This window comes from Siniperca chuatsi, linkage group LG18, assembly GCF_020085105.1.
Source record: "Siniperca chuatsi isolate FFG_IHB_CAS linkage group LG18, ASM2008510v1, whole genome shotgun sequence".
Lineage (NCBI taxonomy): Eukaryota > Metazoa > Chordata > Actinopteri > Centrarchiformes > Sinipercidae > Siniperca > Siniperca chuatsi.
In genome coordinates this window covers 20,459,814-20,480,100 of record NC_058059.1, presented here as the reverse complement: position 1 = coordinate 20,480,100, position 20,287 = coordinate 20,459,814, and the positions used below count along the sequence as shown (strand labels likewise).

Below are 20,287 nucleotides of genomic sequence, written 5' to 3'. Positions count from 1 at the left end.
GACTGGGGTAAAAGCTTAGGGTCACCTTGAACTGGGAGTAATGTCTGTTTCGATCTTGTTCTTGGCGGCGCACCGAGGGACCAGAGGTATTTTCAGATGGTTTCGTTATGAGTTTTCGCTTCTCGCTCTGCCTCCTGAACAATTGTTTTCTTAGTTAGGCTTCTTGATACAGTACCCAGAGGCCTTAAAAACAACTGAGTAAATATTTGGCAATTGCTCGAGCTGAAATGATGATTATGAGCCATGGTTTGGCACGACCACAGGATGCAATGTGTGTGCCACTACAATTCAAACCTACCGAGCTTTAATTGGACTACAAATTCTCCAAAGAGAGCGCACGCAATCCAGTGTTTGCCTTGTTTAATTTCGCTTTTTGTGAACTTTGCAATTACGCGGCGGTAGGTAGCGAGGCACCTGGGTGTCACGAATTAATTGCCTTGCAAGTTCACACGGCAGCTCGGCTAATTTACATGGCGATATGAGGGAGAGAAACACGGTGCAATGTGCCACTCTTTCAACTGTAACAATCATTTTGATTTGTTTTCACTGCCTGGCACTCAGCATTTCAATTCATCTCGAATACACAAGAACAATGGGAGGAATTTGCTCGAAACACGCGCACACATTCGGCTCGTTCACGCCTGCCTGAGAAGCGCAGTCACTTATTCTGTGCATAACAAGTCTACCCCTCAGATTCTTCTCTTTCAAGAATCCCATTTGATTTCATATTGGCCAATGAAACAGTGCAGGGTGAGAGGCAAGTGAACAATCAATCTTTGTAATGTGATCCACGGATTGAGCTTGGTGAGTAAATGTTTGCTCAGGCAGCCATCCAAGCCTGCAGTCAAACGAATTCTGCAGAAAAGGAATCTATCCAGGGCAGGCCTCTCTCTTTATCTCTCGCCTGCCCGACAGCAGCAGGGTATCAAGCACATTATATTCCAGCGCTCTGTGCATTTTTCATATAGGCTCGCCTTTTATGTTTTATTTACGCCAACTCAGGGGAGAACAGCTGTGTGGGCGCCGCATCCTCTGTAAGTTTAGAGGGAGAGAGAGAACTCATTTCAGTAGGAGAAGTGGAGCAGAATGCCAAACGCAGCGAGCGCAGTACCTGCGAACAAACAGGAGCTGCAGACCAAGGCCTGCCTCAGCTATTACATTACCATAATACACGGAAACAACACCTCGCATGCTGTTACTGCAGTAATTTGAAAACAGATTGACAGGATTTACAAGTTCTCAGCTTATCTTCGCCGTGACCTCTGTGACCTCAATCTTCACTGTCAACTTTTGGAGTAAAATCATATGTTGGAGGCTTATTCGCAGTTGTTGCAGACTTTTCCAGGATGATCTGGTATTATATATAATAATGGAAATTGATTTTTTTTTTCATGTTGCATTTAGTTTCAGTGGAACTGTGCCCAGAACAAAACAGAAAAGCAAAAATATATAGTGTGATTTTATAATTAACCCTACTTGCTCCTTCATGTAGAGTTGATAAATCCCTCAGGCTTCTTCTGTGACTATCAGTCTGTTGGAATATAATACACTGCTTATATGGAATATACCGTGAATAGAACAGCTCTTTGAGAGGTTAGGCTGCAGTGTGAATTATGTGTGTATGTGCTATCTATACAAAATTTAACATTTCATTTTAAAAATACACTTCTACTTGCTGTTAAAATTCCTGTTTTAAACGAATTAGTTCAACAGGTTTTTGGGGTTTACAACATTCAGATTATAAAATTATATTAAGATTAAAAATCTAGAAAGTGTAGTATATGAACTCAGTAACAGTTATTTTCAAAAGTCTATAAAAATATTTTGAAATGAATTAACAAGACCCATAGCTTTAAAAAAAAAGAGAGAGAGATTTATACAGCATACAAAATGAGTGCATCCCTTACATTTCACAGCTTTTAGCCAAAAGATAGATTTATTTCTATACAATTGGCTTTGTATTTTTTTTTTTTTGATAGATTAAAGCAAACAAAACTTTATAGTGACTGACTTTAAATATTCAGGCATTTATTTTAAAAATGCATAGACACTTTATTTATTTCTCTTTTTCTTTGCACCTGTCGGAGTCTACAGTTAACATATACAGTACATCATGGGAATAGACTAAAACCAGCAAGTTAATTTTGATGCATAGTTCTTATCTGGATGGATAGAAGTGAATGGAAAAAAATAAATGCACAGTCATTTTAGACTGTCATTTCTGGGATATTTCACTTCTATTAATCTTCAGACTGGTCAAACCTTGTTGAGGTATCCTCTATAGTAACCTCAGAGACTCACTTCTCACAGACTGAGCTCCTCTGCTGGAGACAGAAGGTGAAATATATTTTTTAGAGGGACACACTGCCACCCAGTGTTACAGGCTGTGAGGCAGGAAGAGCTGAAGTTCACCAGCCACTTCCCCTCATCCCTCCTTCTGATGTTAATGTAGTCCAGAGAAACTGAGTGATGCTGAGAATTATTACATTTGAAGTGAAATAAAAGACTCCTGAATAGAACATTACTCTGCTCAGAGAGCCTCAATTTTTTTTCTCAACAGGCGTATGTATGTCACGCACATGAAAGATGGCAAGCTATGATTGGTCAGGGTCTAAACTGTAGTCTGCCATGTCTTTCGGCCAAGTCCCAGCAAGACTTTATGACTCTGTGATCACCTAATCTGACACAGCGATCACCTCAAAAGAAAAAAAAATTGTGTAAATATTGTCTGATCCCAGGATGATACTTTTCCATGATTTTCTTTTCCTGTGATGTGAAAGTAAGGCTACTTCATGGCATGATTTTTTTCCTTTTCATTTTCTGTTTAATGTAAGGAGCTGCGAAGAGTTCAAAAGAAACTGTGAATGCAATGGTTTGTCACTTTAGAAAATGTGTAAAACACCCCTTGACCAACCTTCACATCCTACCAGGTAACAAGTCCACCAAGTAACAAGTCATTTTTTGCCCTCAGGATGAAAATGGAGAGGACATTTTGTAGGAGCAATCATGACTTTCTTTTCCTCATACTAGTCAGAAAAAATGGGGCGTAGCAGTTGTTGAAGTATCTAGAATGGAGTAATGACTTCCATCCATTACAGTTTGGCTTTTATCCTAATTATTCTACAGAGAGTGCTAATTACTTTTTATAGAACGACTTAACGAAATAGTTAGACATTTTGGGAAACACACTTTAGTTAAATGAGGCAGGTGATTAGCCTAGCTTAGCATAAAGACTGGAGTGCTAAAACAATTTCTTGGCCAGACCAGTGACTTCCTGGAGTCACTGTGAGGTTGCCAGACAACCAGCAGAGACTCCAAGTAGTCAGTGGGCCAGCTAAGAAATAGTTTCAGCATGTAACTCCCCATAAAACAACAACTTGGCATTTTTTGATTTTGGATTTAACAAACAAGATTTAGCATGTTAAATGATGAGCTGGTGCTGGTAGATGGGTTTCTTTACCTTTGGACAGTGCCAGGCTAGCTGTTTACCCCTGTTTGCAGTCTTTATGCTAAGCTAAGCTGGTTCTAGCTGCATTTAACGTACAGACACAAGAGTGGTATTGATATTCTCATCTAACTCTTGGCAAGAAAGCAAATAAGAGTATTTCCTCAAATGTTGAACCATTTCTTTAAATCCTTAACTGATAAAGGTGATGTGGTGGGGGCAATTTTTCTGAATCACAAAATAGCGTTCGACACATAAAACCATAATATTCTCCTTCACAACATAAAAAATGGTCTTTGTAACCATGAAAAGTGTGTTATCTTTATAGAGTAAAGGAGGGGTTCCACAGGGTTTTGTCCTTGCTCCACTTCTCTTCAGGTTATGTTTAAATGATTTACCAGAATCATGCCACGATGATGGTTTTAAGATGTATGCAAACGATACGATATATATATTTCTGGTAGAACTATTTCCTCAGTTTTCACCCAGATGTCGCAGTACTTGTATAACTTTATTTAAACGGCTTCACCAAGATTAAAATTCGCCTTTAGACGAGTGTGGCTAAGATCATGATTGGGATTGACATTTTGAATTTACAATCTACAGCAGCATGATTTGAAGAAAACCGTGTCAATATGCTTTTCATCCAAGTGTGAGCCTTCATCAGAAGTTAAGTTAAATTTAAAGGTTAATGGTCAATGTATTGAACAGCTTTCAGAAGTTAAATATCTGTGTCATGTTGGATTCCGAACTAAAATCTGAGAAACAAAGTTACATACATTAAGACTCAACAGAGCTTGTTTACTGAATGTTTATGTTGTATAAGTCATATAAGTTATTGTGCAACCTCTTGGTCACAAGCAGCTTCTACAATAGGCAAGCCTCTTCAGTTAATATATTATTGTGCAATTAAAATTTTGGATAGGAGGCTGATAAGGCTGCATGTTCTTAAGAATTACTTCATTAAATTCTCTAATATTAGCCTAAATAACCACACTCTTAAGGCTCTCAGTGGCCTGGTGAAACGCAGTTTCTTGCTCGGTGACTCTGGGTGCCCTTTCCTTTGGACAGACAAATGTCTCAGATCATGACTAGGATCATTTTACACTCATGCTGAAACGTTTTAAAGAGGAATCAATTGTGTAGTCATGGATGATCAGGTGCTTTTTTTCGTATTGTAAATAGCCTATTGTTTGTGTTTTGTATCTACATTTTTCAATATATGCCGTGGTATGTGGCATTGGTCCATGCTAAGACTGTATATAAAAAATATATATTCTATACAGTCTATGGTCCCAACACGTCCCCATACGTAAATGACAAAATAGGTCGATTGCCAATGACATATATGACAAAACGACACATATGACCGTTGGAAAGTACCAGCGACAGGTGTACCGGACTTTAAAGGAAATCAAAAATACGTATTTTTCTTCTTACCTGGAGTGCTATTTATCTATCTAGATTGCTTTGGTGTGAGTGTAACTTAAGTCAACGTTTACTTTTGGTTTCACACGGGACACGAACGCCGGTCTCTTAGGTGAAAGTCCTGTGTTTGTTTTAATTGCTATGGCCACTAGAGGTCGCCGCCTAACAATAAAAGTAAATATGGGTGGTAATAAGCTGCTTGCACAGTCGACCAATACGGCCGTTTTTCTGGTGAGGACGGACTGACTTGCCCCTATAAAAATAAACATTAAATTAATTAAATTTATAATTATGAGACAGTGGCAAGTATGACAGAGTAGCCTATTTGATTATTATGAGAAACTGTCTCGTATGAGATAAGTCATATATACAGTGGAAAATGTCTTATAATATGAGATACTAAGTCCTATTTATGACAAAAAATAAAATTACTTTACTATTACCATATTAGAAATAATATGACTTATTTATATATGGGATGCTATCATTCTTAAACTGAATTTCCCATTATGGAAAAAAATACTATAAGTTATATTCATGTGTTTCTTTTAAATATAATAACTTATAATAATTACTTATCATCATGTATGAGATGAAAATCTGAGAAAAGAAGGTTTTGGACTTATTTTGGGCTAATTTGCTGAAATCAGTTTATGTCAGTGAGACAGCCAGTATGCCCTGACAGCTGATATGGGTGGAACAGATGAGTGCAGTGTTTGAAAGTATCAGTCAGTCCAGTAAATTTGAATCTGTGTGAATTAGTCACGATAAACATCACTTGCTCACAGACTTCATCATCAGTCAGTAAAATGTCTGCCACCTTCAACAGGTATCCAACCTGCCTACCACAATGAAACCTTGATGGTTTCAGTGCATATGTGTCACAGACACCAAATGTCTCCTGCGAAGCCTGATTGGTTCAGGTGCAGCCTTCCATCGGTTAGTAGAGATTCCTTTGGTTGTACTTTGACAAACTTTAAAAGTGTGTGTCACCGCTTTATTCCGGCATTTTCACATCTACACGGATTCATCTAACAGGCCATATTTTCAGTACATCACACACAATATCTCCGACAATGCTGATGAGATTTTCACCAAATTTTGGAAAGCGATACATGTCCCCTGTTCAATCATAGTCTTAAAATTGCACTGATGGGCCAACAAGAGTTGCTGCAACCATTGTTGGATTTTGCTAAAATTGAATTATCATCGCAACACCTGGATCTCATGTTTACAAAGTTAAACTTATAGGTCAAAGTCATTGTTCATTGTTCATTGTTGTCATTTATGTGCCATTCACGAAACCTCCAGCAAGACTGATCTGATATTGACAACATGTAGGGAAATAAAGCATCTCACTACTGCAGTCAAACATTCAGATTGACAACTGTTGGCCTTGTGGGGAAACAAACAGCTGGAAACAAGGTGATATACTTTATACATATGCCGACTGTTGTCAAGTCACGTTATCAATCTACAAACCTTTTCACAGCATCCCCTGCAGAAATGATGCATCTGACACCTTTTGTTTATCAATATTATTTGATACACAACTACATAATTGTCCATATATTAATAGAGTGATAACCACAGTAGAATGAAACCCAGAACAATTATCCTGCGCTGCATATAAAACAAAACATGCCCTGCTGTCAGTCTATTTAGAACAGGAGTTCAGTTTTCGGACTCCTCAGGCTCTAACGGTAAATTGACTGTATTTGTATAGCGCCTTTGTAGTCTTCTGACCACTACACACTACATATCACATTCACACACATTCATTCACTGATGGCAGGTGCCAATTGCTCATCAGTCCAAAGAAACTAACTCATTCACACACACCGAAGGCACAGCCAATATTGATTGTATTACTTTGTACCGTGATATTAAATTGTGTGAGCCCTATCTGTACATTTTCAAAGATCTGAGTAGGCAGCACAGACTATTTGGCTCTTAATTGATTCTTTTGTTCACCTCAATCCCCATCAGCATGAGGCTGAACCTCCATTACTGGCCAAGAAAAGAAGGAGGGATGGAGAAATGGGCAGAGCATGAAGAGAGATAGTTAGGGATTGGGAAGGATAATGAGGAGAGCAAAGTACCCTGTAGGATTAGCAAAAAGGGTGGATAATAGGGAGCAAGTGTGGCCACAAATACAGTAGCCTATCAAGTGAGAGTGAAAAAATAGGGGAAGCATTGGAAAAGAGCGAATCATATGCTGTAACTTATCCTCCCGGTTCACCAGAGACCAAAGACACTTTGCTTTATAGAATCAGGAAGCCCAAACCCCAGGTAGCCGCAGGGAGATGAGTGGGAATTTTTTCACGCTTGAGAGGGTCTTCGCTGTACCTAACTGGCCACAGTGGCCACCAGTCCTGTACACTGGTCCCAGCTTGGTGCTTTGTCAATGTGCTGTGACTAATCCAGGAGGGCCCTCGCATTTTCTCTCACCCTAATTAAAAGAGGATTAGATGGGATGGAGCTCTAGGCCACTCCAACATGCACAGCCACCGTCCCTGCGCTTTCCCAGGATAATCGCACTTACTGGAATTGCCTGGATTTTCTGTGCAGTTCACCACCTGAACTCAATGGTCTGTCACTGACATAGTTGGTGCTGAGACTAAGGGGGCTTACAAACATGGATTGGTCCAAAAAAAAGTGCACTGTTGCAATTCCCCAAATGGTGTCTACATATGGTCTACACACCCCAAACCTGCTTCACTTCCAATGTTGTATTTCTTCATTTGTGATTATAAGATTTAATCCTGATGGCTTTATCTCCATAATTTCTATCATAATTTGTGCATGTGTTGTGGGGATATCTAAAGTGATTTAAATTACAGTGGCCTGTTTATTTTACTTTTGAAATATCCAGTTCTTAAGATTTACACCATTCTTATAAAAATGTACTTTAATTTGGGGCAATAGAAAAGGAGCAAAACTGAGTTTGAGTACCTTATCCTTCCCCTAACCCCAGTTTTACTGTATACACAAATGATGCTTCATGTAACCAGTGAATAAATCTGATCTGTTTCTATCTCTTTCAGTTACATTTAAAAAAGAATGTTAACTAAAAACAATACAAACTGAACCAAAGAACCACATAACTTGAGGACTGACTGAATAAACAGAATCAACTAGCAAGCATGATCCTCTCAGCACATAAAAAAAAGGCATGACTACTGGTAACGTTAACAGTTTGCCCAGCATAATGACTTGTAGGCAGTTAGACTGGGACCAGCTCATTGTGTTCTTAAGGCCATTTGTTGATGCTTCAAATATGTCTGAGTGTTTGTTTGCTTTTGTTATCCACTGAAATACTGAATGCCCAGTGCTGTCCAATACAGGTATTAAAAAGCTGTCTAGTTTGAAATAGGTTTGCACTTATGAACAAAATTAAAACAGAAAGTTAGTTGGGAAGATTATTAATGGAAGCTGCTTTCAGCTGTTAACTAATCCTGCACTGTGTGGCCTATAAATAGCTAGCTGAGATTCGCTAGTTTAAAGTGCTGGCTAGTTTAGATGCCAGCTGCCACAGAGAAGACACCTTTATTCCCACACCGCTGTTGGTATCTGGGGAAGCATTTAAAAAATGGACCTCTGAGACCCTGACCTCAACCCAGAACATGTGTAAGCGCCTGGGCCCCGGTATATTTTCAAACTGATTTGCAGCGTGAATTGTCACAGTTGACTTCTGGACATAACTATTCAGATTGCAGCACAAACCAAACATGGGAGATTTTTTTTCAATGTATCACCAAAGCTCCAAGCTCTAAGATAGATGTTTCTGGTGAAGGAATCATCTTTTTTATTAGTGAGAGGGGGGATATTAGTATTATATTATTAGTATTATTTTGCACATAATACAAACATTGAACTAATATCGGGGAAGTTCTTATAGATTTGACAAAATAATGTTGAATGATAGTGCACATGCTATTTGTTTTTCCAATTTACCAAAGCTTTCTAACACATCTCACAGTTTTTATCGGCAGATGGAGTTTTCTCACTTCTCATCACCCATGTATGGAGTGTAAGCAAACACTGGAAATTAATTGTTACCTTAAAGATCTAGGTAACTGTTGCTCTTTGGTTGGTGAATTGTGATGTTTAGGAAATCTATAATCTAGAGCTATAACTATAACTATAAAAAACTTAAGAGCATCAGGATGCTTTAAAACTGCATTTGAAAAACAAATGCATTAAAATGAACTCTTTGTAAATTTGATCCACTATTTCGAAGGCGGTTGAACCGCGCCCACTTCAATATGCCTGGAAAACTAGACACCTTCTGCGTCACAGCACCTACAAGTCAAAATTTAGGGCAAAAGAGCCCCCCTCACCCTCAGCAGCCTGCAGGAGACACGGTCAGTCCAGTAAACACAGGGCGACAATAGCTTGCGGTCACTATTAGATATTGTATTTGGCGTTAACTATGGATGCCGACAACGAAGAAAGAATGAAGGCGATTAAAGAATCCAAAAGACGAGAACGCCGAGAACGTCAATCAGGTAACGTTAACGTTTGCTCCCTTCACAAGTGTGCTATTTCAGGCAGCTTGGACACAGAGCTGTGTCATGAGAGCATCATGAGTATTCAGTCAACGGTAGCAAAACGAAAGTGAACACTAATGCCAAGTTATTTGACATAGTTTAGAATTGTATGTTTACCTGCTGTAAAAATCCCAAGAAATATCAATATCAAACTTTAGCTCACCATAGTTAACGCTAACGTTAGCTAAGATTGAGCAACCTAAAGCTAACGTTAATTGGCTTGCTCCGCTCACAAGCTAACGTAAGTTAACGGTAACCTTTCGGTCTTGGCAGGAAATTTGCCAATGCGGGAAAAAAAACCCCGATAGAACAGAATAACGCTGGCTGTGTTTAACATTAATCTCAACATTTCACGCTAACGGTTGTGAAGCCGTTGGCTTTCTTTGAGGTTATGGTTATTGATAAATCATTATTCCGAGAAGACAGCTTGGTTATACTAATACCCAGTGTAGGTGGTGGTAACGTTACATTTAGCTAATATCATACGCTGACATCCTGAAATAACAGGAGTTATTAGGAATTGAAAGCTAACCTAGCTAGTTGGCTGAAATGAACTGGATTCATTCTTAATCACTGGGTGCGGTCAGTTTGTGAAGCCCAGAGGTAATCAGTATTGATTATGTCAGTGACGTAGGGATGTAAAGCCGTATCAGCAATAATCCAGGCCAGTTATTGATATTATGGTAGCTTGTTACCTCAACTTTAAGTTACTTAATAAGTAAAGTATTTATACCATGTATCCGTTAGTTGACTATTCAGCTATGCCTAACTAACCTACTGCAACTAACGTTAAATCGTTCAATGGCGTTTTGACTTGTAACTTTGTCTGTAGGTTCAAGCAGGCATGGTTTACATGATATTGAAGGTAGGGATCTCACTCATTGAATGGTTGCATATCATTATCAAATTGTAACTTAAGTAAACGCTGCTGGCAGTGCGGATGTGCAACTGCCAGCGTCTAGTCTAACAAACGCTTAACAGCAGTGGGTGTGTACATGTGGGTGGAGGCGACATTAAACCTGCCTGACTAACCATACACATTTACAAAATGTGGCTCAGAGATGGATGAAAGCTGCTCTGATGCATGATTTGGATTAGAAATGCAGGTGTTTTTTTGTTAGCAAGAGAATATTAAGAGACACATCCAAAATAACTTGCTTTTTGAACGGCTGTTTGCAAATGTACTAAATTCAGTAGAATGTATAAATAAATTCCTACAGAGGATCAGTTGAATTTATTACAGTACATGCATTTGTCTTCTTTCCCCCAGCTTTGGAGAATACAGACTCCGACATTGGCGTGTGTGGCTGGCTGTTGGTCAGTCTCTCCATTCTTCTCATGCTGGTTACTCTGCCCATCTCCATATGGATGTGCATTAAGGTCAGCTGCTGGTCAAATCCAGTGTTTATTTTCCACTTTACAAGCAAAACTGGCTGGTATAGTAGAGGAAATTACTGAAGGTGGCCTAGTCTGTTTATTCAGTGTTTTGAAAATGCTAGGGTTTGTACTGCAGACTCATCCCCTATATTATGTGTATTTATTTAACAGCCTTTAGAAGCTGGTGAACCATTGTTTTGCATTTACTAAATTAAAAGGTATCCTCAGTGAGCAGGGAAAGAAAATACTCATATACATGCCATTTACGTGGTTTGTCTCTGTACACAGATTGTGAAGGAGTACGAGCGAGCCATTATCTTTCGCCTGGGGCGCATTTTGCGAGGAGGAGCCAAAGGTCCAGGTATGAAAATGTTTTATACACCAGCATATATCTTTTACTCCATCCACATCCTCAGTTATTTTATTAAAATGTACTTTAAACACAGTTCCAGTGTCTGTATGCCCCCCCTGGATTATCTTAGTCATCTTCATCACTTAGGCAAGACGTGTCCATTGTCTCGACATTTGTTTACAAGGCCTAGTTTGTACATTAGGCAGTGTGACTGTGAACCTAAACAGACCAAGCCACAATTTGGTTCAGAGCCTAGAAGATACTGTAAATTACGTGATAATAAGACTTGAACATCTAACTTTATTACGTTCTAACATCTGCTTCATAGAGAAAGAACTTTCTAAAACTAGAATATCTTCAGGACCAGTTGTTTCACCAGTTCAGCTTTAGGTTCTATGGTTTCCTTAAATGTAAACTTGCATAGTATTCTCCCCTTTAGCTCATAAAGGAGGTTCTTCTTCCCATTTTATATGGTAAACTTCTGTATTTTTCTGATGGAGACATATGGAGGAGAAATGATTAATATCTAAACCACTGACAACAGAAACCACAATAAAAAGATGGTTGACATACATTTAGTATGACTTGCAAGCTGCATGCTGAGTACAGAAATGACGGCAGGTTGCAGAGAGTGTGGACCTCCTGTTTAAAAGCTAATTGATATGATAAACAGATAATCTTTGTTACAGTGTATCATGCATTAGTCAGTTATTGTTAGACCAAATGTTCATGGCAAGATGATGTCATAGGCTTCATTCACACTACTACGTTTTTGTTTTAAAACGCATAAGTTTTGCTACGCTTACACCTAGCGTCCACACTACTCCAGCGTTTTCGAACCCTAAAACGGAGAAGTTTGGAAACGCTGCTGGCCCCGTTTTCATTTTAAAACCGTAAGGTTGACGTTTAGTCTGGATGGGAAAAAACGGAGGCTTTTGGAAACGATGACGCAGCCACCCACGTTCGCTTCTTGATCAGTCACAACGTGTCCTTCCTTATTCGTCTTGCCTCTATCACGTAACACTTTTCTGGAAAACACAAAGCATGGCTGATTCAACATGGATAACAAATTACAGGCGTTGCTGACCTTGTTGTCTAGCTGTTGTGCAGTTAAATACTGCATTTTATAATGCTACTACTGTCTATATGCGCAGGAAGCCAGCTATTATTGAAGCGATTTGTGACAATTCCCAAATCCAGCAGCATCCCCTTCTGCTGGTGGGCAGAATGAGAAAAGGGAAATCAGTGGTACAAATTGAAAAATATGTAGGCCTAATAATAACAAGAGGATGTCTCACCTCAAAAGTTTAACCAGGTGTCATGCTACCACATAGATGAGCACCAACGTACACAAGTTCACTGAAGCACCATTTATGTGGGCTCCCAGTCCACAGAGCCATATGTCTGGCAATCCTTCTGCATATGTGTCTGTTCGCTGTCTGAATGCCTTAATCATTCTATTCTCAGTGATGCGACTTCTGTTTTTGAAAGGCAGCGTATTTGTTTAAGTAAAAAATACAGACTCCCACGAGGAATAATTTGCATACATCTCATAACTCACTGTCTCTTTATCTTTGATTTCTTGTTTTATGGGATCTAAAAACCAGGCAGTGTCCTCTCAAAATGCAGAAATATGACTCCTCAGAGTGCCAGGGGACCCTGTTTATGACAGAGTGGGGTAATAATAGCTCTCTGCAAGCAAACTTCACATTCCTGAGGAGCTGGTGGAGCCAATGTCAAAGTTGAATTCAGCATTTGGTTTCCCATAATGCCCCTTACCCTCACGTTCATAATCTCCATCTACAACAGCTGTTATACAATAGTGACTTAGAAAATTTCCACGTATATTTAGTTTGAAACAGGCTCCTGGGGATAGTTTGTCATAAAATGAAAAGGGTGTATTTATGGAACATTTTGCATCTGGAAACACTTCTCTTATGAACAGAGATATTTATTGATGAACAAAGCTTTTTTTCAGGAGGCTTATCGGTGGAATTTTCCACTGTATCATGAGATGGTTTAGAGTCTGTGTGAGAGCAACTGAGGCTTCTTTGATTGTCTGACAGAAGCAACAATTCTTGAGAATGTTGGAAATGTCCTGATGTAAACAGCATGAGGAGACTGCTGTTTTCTTCATTTCCCTTCCTGAGCAGATGGATGTTATCTCACTATTTAAATACACAATATCCTGACAGGAAATACAGCCCACTAGTCTCTAACTGGTGTGGCATCAATGTTTGCTAAATGAATGCACACCTAGCACATGTCTGTTGCACTCAGGCACATGCTGAGTATTGTTTAATGCACTAATTCAGTCATTGTGACTTGAAACGTGCTTATGAAAGCTGCAAATATTCACAGCTTTGCCTCGCTGTCAGCACAGCTGCAGTCTTATAAAGAGAGCTTGACTTGGCCTCCTGCCTGAATTCCATTCATCCCGGTGTTTTCAAACATTTGTGAAGAAGCTTCCTCATTATTGTGTTTACAAAGGCTTTAGTCTTTGTTAAAACTGTTTGCATTCTTGTGATTCCGCAGGGCTGTTCTTCATCTTGCCGTGCACTGACAGCTTTATTAATGTGGACATGCGCACCATCACCTTCGACATCCCACCGCAAGAGGTATGACATGCATGCTTCCAATTACATTAAACAATTACTTTGTCACATTCACAGAAATTCAAAGGACATCAAAAGTATTGTGCAGATTCTTGATACAGCCCACCAGTAATGCACTCTTGGGCAAATAAAACAATACAAATCCTTTGAACATTTTCCCCTTAACATCACTTAACAATTTCTACCTTTTCCTAATGTGTGTTCAATCACTGTCCTGCTCTCAGGTTTTGACCAAAGACTCTGTGACAGTGAGTGTTGATGGTGTGGTGTACTACCGGGTTCAGAATGCTACTCTGGCTGTGGCTAACATCACTAATGCAGATGCTGCTACCCGGCTATTGGCCCAGACCACTCTGAGGAACGTCCTGGGTACCAAGAACCTGGCAGAGATCCTGTCTGACCGTGAAGAAATCGCACACAGTATGCAGGTAGAGTACAGTAGCAGTTGTACACACTGTTAGCTAGCATTGTGAGCCAAAACAACAAGCGAGGGGAGGATGTCAAATTCCTTAAGGAGAGGATGGGTTGGATTAGATATGATGGGTTCAGCTTTCCGTGTGATTTGTCTGCTATAAATGTCAGGCAGAGAAGGCTGCTGCTCACCAATGATTTTACTAGCTGCCTTGACAGTGTTTCCCACTTGATTCCCGTTTTGTAGATTTCTATACCAACAAATCAGTGAGACAGAAAGGACTGATTCTGTGATGGATCTGTAAAATAGCACAATTAGTTGTCTGTCAACAGTAAAAACATTTAACCTCTGCAGAAAATACAGCTCAATTTCTTATGAATATAAGGCCAGGGTACCTGTAGCTCTCTATAATTTCTACTTCTTGTTCTTTTAAGAAAGGTCTGTTGTATGTTTTTCATAAGTCAATAACCATATCTTTGGTTTGTCATGTTCCTTCTCTGGAAATGATCACTGTGCGAAACCACTGACCACAGGCCTATGCGATGACTCATTTCCATGAAGCAGACTAACAGCTTTGTCATCTGCAAATGTTAATATTAAACAAATCAATAAGTCAATATTAAAATCAAGATTTAAAAACATGTAGCAGTTTATCAGCCAAAATGTGAGGCTTAATTGTATTAAAAGCAGAAGAAAAATCAATCAATTAAAGTCTCAGTAGACATTTCTGAGGATAACATCTGTGAGCTGTGTTGATGTAAACATTGCAATGCAAAAAGAAATAGAATTCCTTATTAAGTTAAAGCTGCACTGATGAATACTTTTTACATTAATAATAGATCAAATAACTATGTGTAATGTCAAAGGTGTCTTTCAGGGTGACAAACCCACAGAAAATGATCACCCAACTCTGCAATCCCCCTCAACTGTTCAGAGCCTTGTAGCCTCTTTTTAGCTAATTGTTTTTCCTGCTCTGGCCTGCAATCTCTGCACTCGTCAGCCCAGTTTCCGGGCAGAAAGTAGTAAAAAAACAAAACAAAAATAACAACCCAAACACTATGCTTCCCGTGGCTAGGTGGTCAACAAAGTGAACCTTTTCAGTAGTCGGTGGAGATCAAATCAGAGCTAAAGAGAGAGTGAATTTTGGACTTAGATTCATCTGGTGGACACAAATACAACTCCAAATGAACGATAATGTTGCTTTGTGTCCGCTGGATGTGTAAATAGGTGACGGTCGATAATATGCCATGATGTTGTGTTTTCAGCTAATTCTGCTGCCCCCAAAGTGCCATCTATATTACAAAATGATCCGTCTTGCTAAAACTTTGTCTCTTACGTGACATTTGCATGGTGCTGTGAGGCCAATCCTCCTACAGTTCTGAGTGATTATGTCAGTATGCTGACCTTCCTTCTCTGTGATGCAAAGTTCCTGTGATTGTTAGAAAAGAAAATGTAGATATGCTGTTCTTGAGAGTGAAACTGAAATGCTGGACCCCTGAAATAATGCACAGTAAGGCAGGCATTATGCAAAAAACATTATGTAGTCAGTAAAAATAAATGTAATGCAATAATATGAGACTCCAGTAACACAGACTGACTCGTAGAGGAAACAGAACGGAGGATTACAGTGCCACCGTGCTTGCTTGGAGCCAGGTTTGCCTGAAGTCAGTGTCAAAGTTAAACTTACAAATTGCAGTTAAAATGTGCATCAGCTGTAAACTAAGAAAACCTTAGGACATCCAGTGTTCCATGTAGAGCACAGCTGTTATTTTGCCTTTGAGTTCAATTATTTATTTATTCGTTAAACTTTTACTTCCAGTTTATGCTGAGCTTCTGTAAATGATAAAATATTTATTTCTGATGCACACACAGTCAGAGGTTTGTCAGCGATCAGTCGGTAGTTCATTAATGTCAAATATACAGTATGTGTTCAGTATTCTAGTGCGCTAATTGTCTTCACACTGATGTGGATAAAGCTGCAGACACTGGCACAGACTGTGGTTGAATTGATAGGCCATATGGTAATCGACATCTGTTTGAATATATGTAATCACACAGGTGAGCTCTCTCTGGTTCAGTTGTCAGACTGCTGTAAAAGTATAATGTAGTGATTTGATTGCTTAAACAACAGTCCTACCTTTGCTGCTGTATTAAGAGCCTTTATCGAAACACTGTTCAATAGTCGTACAGTTTTGTTTTCTTTGCTTTGTCTGATTTGATTAAATACAAGAACAAAGCTCCTCTCTCCAACACCGCCACTGTACTCAGTACAGAGACCAATCTGTTCATATGGCTACACAGCAGTGTTGATCTGAAAACATCCTTCATGAAATACTTGATGCATAAAAGTGAAAATAAGCCGTGTAATCTGCTTCTTGCTCATCATTTAGTGCTTGTTATCCACAACGTAGTAATTGTAGGTGTAAAATGATGACTGCGGTACTATGATGCTGGTAGTGGTTGCAGTTTTGCCACAGTGTCATATCATTTTAGGATTGTGTGTTACGGTGTGAGTATGCTCTACATGCAGCTGCCATCATCCGTATTTGATTAACCTTTTATTTATTTATTTATTTTACCTTTTACACCAACTGTGCTCTAAATGTAATTTCTTTCCACAAGAGAGAAACATGCACTCAGGTTGAGCTCCATCTGCTGGACAACTTTGGAAAATGCAAAATAGTTGGCTTTTAAAGAGGAGGGAGATTTGGGCTGATCTTGATCTGTGATTGGTCTATTTAAATCATAGTGAGAACATTTGGGCTGACAAATAGGAATTTGCTTTTATCACAAAAAATGTTGCAGTTTTAATTAACATGTTGCCAGTTTCTGTCAAACGCTGTCAAAATGAGATATTTCAATAGAGGCTCCGGGAAAACTTCAGAAAACATGTTGAACATTCGTCTCTCTGTCTTCTCAGTCCACTCTGGACGACGCCACAGATGACTGGGGGATCAAGGTCGAGCGGGTGGAGATCAAAGACGTCAAGCTGCCCCTTCAGCTCCAGAGGGCCATGGCTGCTGAGGCTGAGGCCAGCCGCGAGGCCAGAGCGAAGGTAGGATGGTCCCGCCTCCCCGTCATTGTGTTTTAAAATAGGAGGTCCTCTCACTCCTCACAACGTTCCTACAAGTTCCCGAAGTCACAGCAGCTTTTTCACCCGTCAAATTGATGATTTGGGGGGAAAAAATCACCTTGCATTGCAGAATTTATGTAAATTGTAACCCAACATATTGGTGTAATCTACTAACTAAAAGTTGATCAGTTATCTGTGTAAAAAAGGGTGTTAGTTTCCTCTCAACCACATTCAGACACCCCTCGCCCTCTGTCTTGTTCATTCCCCTCTCTCTCTCCTCCTGTTTTCTTCTCAAGGTGATCGCAGCTGAGGGAGAGATGAACGCGTCGCGCGCGCTGAAGGAGGCGTCACTGGTGATTGCAGAGTCTCCGTCGGCCCTGCAGCTGCGCTACCTTCAGACCCTCAACACCATCGCCGCCGAGAAGAACTCCACCATCATTTTCCCGCTGCCGATGGAGATGATGCAGGGGTTCATCAAACACTGAGGGGGGGGGGAGTGGAGTCTCAAAACACATCGTTCACATGCACACACTCACACAACATGCGACACTTGCACACACACACATTTAGGCCCCGTGTCTGTTAAGCATGTCTCTTTGAAACAGCAGTGCTAAGGTGACGCTTAGGGAGTTGACCTTGTGGCTCATGATGCACCAAGCTGTCTTCAGAGAACTTGTGGTGCTCAACATCAACTGTTTAAAAGCTGCGCCTGTGTGAGGAAATAACTCCACACCTGGAGGGAGCAGTAGTCATTTCTAATCTAAAAAAGAAAACTGCAACACAAACTAACCGACCATTTTCTAGCAAGTGGATTGTTGGTTACTTCATTCCAAATTGCCATTTTGTTGTAAAAAAAAAAAATTCTTTAAGATTAATCAGAGAGCTTAAGCGGATGAACACAAGATGAAGACATGAAATGTAACTTGTGTCACATGGTTGTGTTGCTCAGATCAGTTTCTCTTCTCGTGCACTGATCTGTTAGGCCGAACAGCCAATCAGAAAGCTCTCTATCACCCGCTGCCGATTCAGCGCGCTCAGTCAGCTGAACTGCTGACAGCAAAATCTACAGCATGCAGCTTGGTGTGTCTGCCAAGAACTGACCACTTTTTATTTTAAAGGAAAGTGCCTGCTGGATATGTGGCCTTACATACAAATACACACACACACACACACACACACACACACACACAAATACATGTTCTTGTACTTCTATCTATTCTATCTAATAGCTCCTAATATTGTGGCACTCTTGTGACCACTGCCAGCATCATAGGGCTGCGATCATGTTATACCTAAAAGTATCGTCATTATTTACAAATGGCTTTACTCTCAATCCCCAAAACCGAACTAAATGTTTTTTTTTTTAGATGTTAGCTGTGCCATTGCATGTTTTCACAGATCGTGTAAAACATTCATTCCAACATCAGCATTAAACCTTGAAGGTTCAAACACGTACCAGGACCTACAGTATACGCTGTACTGTACTTAACCTGCTCTACTCTCGTTCTTCACTTTCATCAGAGTGAAAGAAAGAAACGCTGGCAGTGCTGATTTTTTGTTTTTTATTTACTGAAAATACAGTAAATATGGTGCATAAACAGACTGGAGAGGCCTGAGATGGATCAATGCAAAAGCTGCAATGATGTTATCTTGGTGGATTGTGTTTGGTTTGCTTTATCACAATACTGAGCCAGCACGAGAGATGGGCAGCGGTCCTAAAGTAGCCCCTTCAGAAAGTAGGGTTTGGTCAGAGTGACATACAAATAAAAATACAGAGAGAGTGACACACACACACACACACACACACTTTCCTCTTTTAAACACATAAACACCTTTCCTCCAGTTGCCAATAGTTTTGTCTAAGATTATAAGCTAAAACTTGACTGAGATGTTGACAGTCAGGCCAGATGTTACTTGTATATGTTTACAGTATGCTTTCTATTCATACACAGTATATGATATATTAAGAATGATGGACAAAGTATTAGGAGCACCTCAGATTGCTGTAGCGTTGACTCTGACACAAAAAGGGAACATTATCAGCTACACAGGTGGTACTGTGTATATTGTAGGGCTGTCAGTTGTTCCGATTATTTTGTCCACCCCCTGTCTGGCTTCACTGCTTAGGAGAAGCAGGGACTGTTAGAAAGAAACTTATCGCAAATCTTTCAGCCAAAAGCCTTAACTTACTGCCATCGATTCATTTTACAGCCTAATATCACATTTCTATGCACTTCCCAGTGAAAATAACTGAATGATTTTATTGACTTATTTTTTTTAAACAGTATTTTATCACACACGCTCCTTCTGGGTGTAAACAAACAAGCCAAATAATTAAACGTCTTTGTATCTAGCTCAAAACTGACATGTAGTTGTTAGATTTTTCCTCCTTTTGACATATAAAAGAACAGGAGTGTTGGTAAATGTATGTTACAGTATCGAGTGTATATCTGTCGTCTTAGTAGTGTTACTATATATGTACATATACATACAATATGTATTAGGAGTTCAGTTTGTCACATCTGAACCCAGGTTTAAAGTGGCACTATAGAGTTACTTTTTATTTTTTGTTATTGAGAACAAAGGCTGTTACATTGTTTTATGTACCTGTTGACCCATGTTAACTTGACTTTTACAGAAAGTGTGTTACAGAAGGAAGAGAGGTGGTCACATACACACACCCACAGCATGACCACATTGTGCTGCTGGCTGCGTCTTGTCCACTTTCTCAGGCAGCATTTGTGTTCAGAGAAGGTATTTTTTTAAGCTCACTTCTTATTATTTGGCTTTCACTTAACAAAGCCTAACCCTGCTCATTAAATTGAAGTAGTACTTAAGTTTCTGTCTTTTAAAAAAAAAAAAAAAAAAGTTACACACATTATTTTTGTATTAAGTTATATTCAGAATTTATGTTGCAGCTAGCAATATTTTTTTGTGTAGTTTGCTAATGTTTGATATGGTTTTATGTTTAATATATATATGTGAAGACTTTAAATAAAGACGCTATCAAAAAGCATTTTTGTCTATGGATT

The 20,287-nt window shown here is 39.4% G+C and overlaps 1 protein-coding gene across 2 annotated transcripts; it reads left to right on the top strand.

Annotated features, from left to right (window-relative positions):
* Window positions 1–9,195: 9,195 nt before the first annotated feature.
* Window positions 9,196–20,271, top strand: stom (stomatin). 2 transcript variants are annotated; one of them, XM_044173498.1, is made up of 8 exons: window positions 9,196–9,384; window positions 10,259–10,291; window positions 10,697–10,806; window positions 11,092–11,164; window positions 13,691–13,773; window positions 13,995–14,198; window positions 17,103–17,237; window positions 17,552–20,271. In XM_044173498.1, exons 1-8 carry the CDS (start codon window positions 9,309–9,311, stop codon window positions 17,738–17,740), a joined length of 903 nt encoding a protein of 300 aa, XP_044029433.1. In that variant the 5' UTR covers window positions 9,196–9,308; the 3' UTR covers window positions 17,741–20,271. The 2 variants fall into 2 exon arrangements, with proteins under 2 accessions (XP_044029433.1, XP_044029434.1); XM_044173499.1 differs by lacking the exon at window positions 10,259–10,291 and having other exon boundaries at window positions 9,197–9,384.
* The last annotated feature ends 16 nt before the right edge of the window (window positions 20,272–20,287 follow it).

Excerpts from the sequence above, each read along its gene's own strand:
- stom (XM_044173498.1), top strand. The coding sequence starts at position 9,309 with ATGGATGCCGACAACGAAGAAAGAATGAAGGCGATTAAAGAATCCAAA. Across the intron at positions 11,165-13,690 it reads AGGAGGAGCCAAAGGTCCAG|GGCTGTTCTTCATCTTGCCG; the intron begins GTATGAAAATGT and ends GTGATTCCGCAG. Across the intron at positions 14,199-17,102 it reads AAATCGCACACAGTATGCAG|TCCACTCTGGACGACGCCAC; the intron begins GTAGAGTACAGT and ends CTGTCTTCTCAG.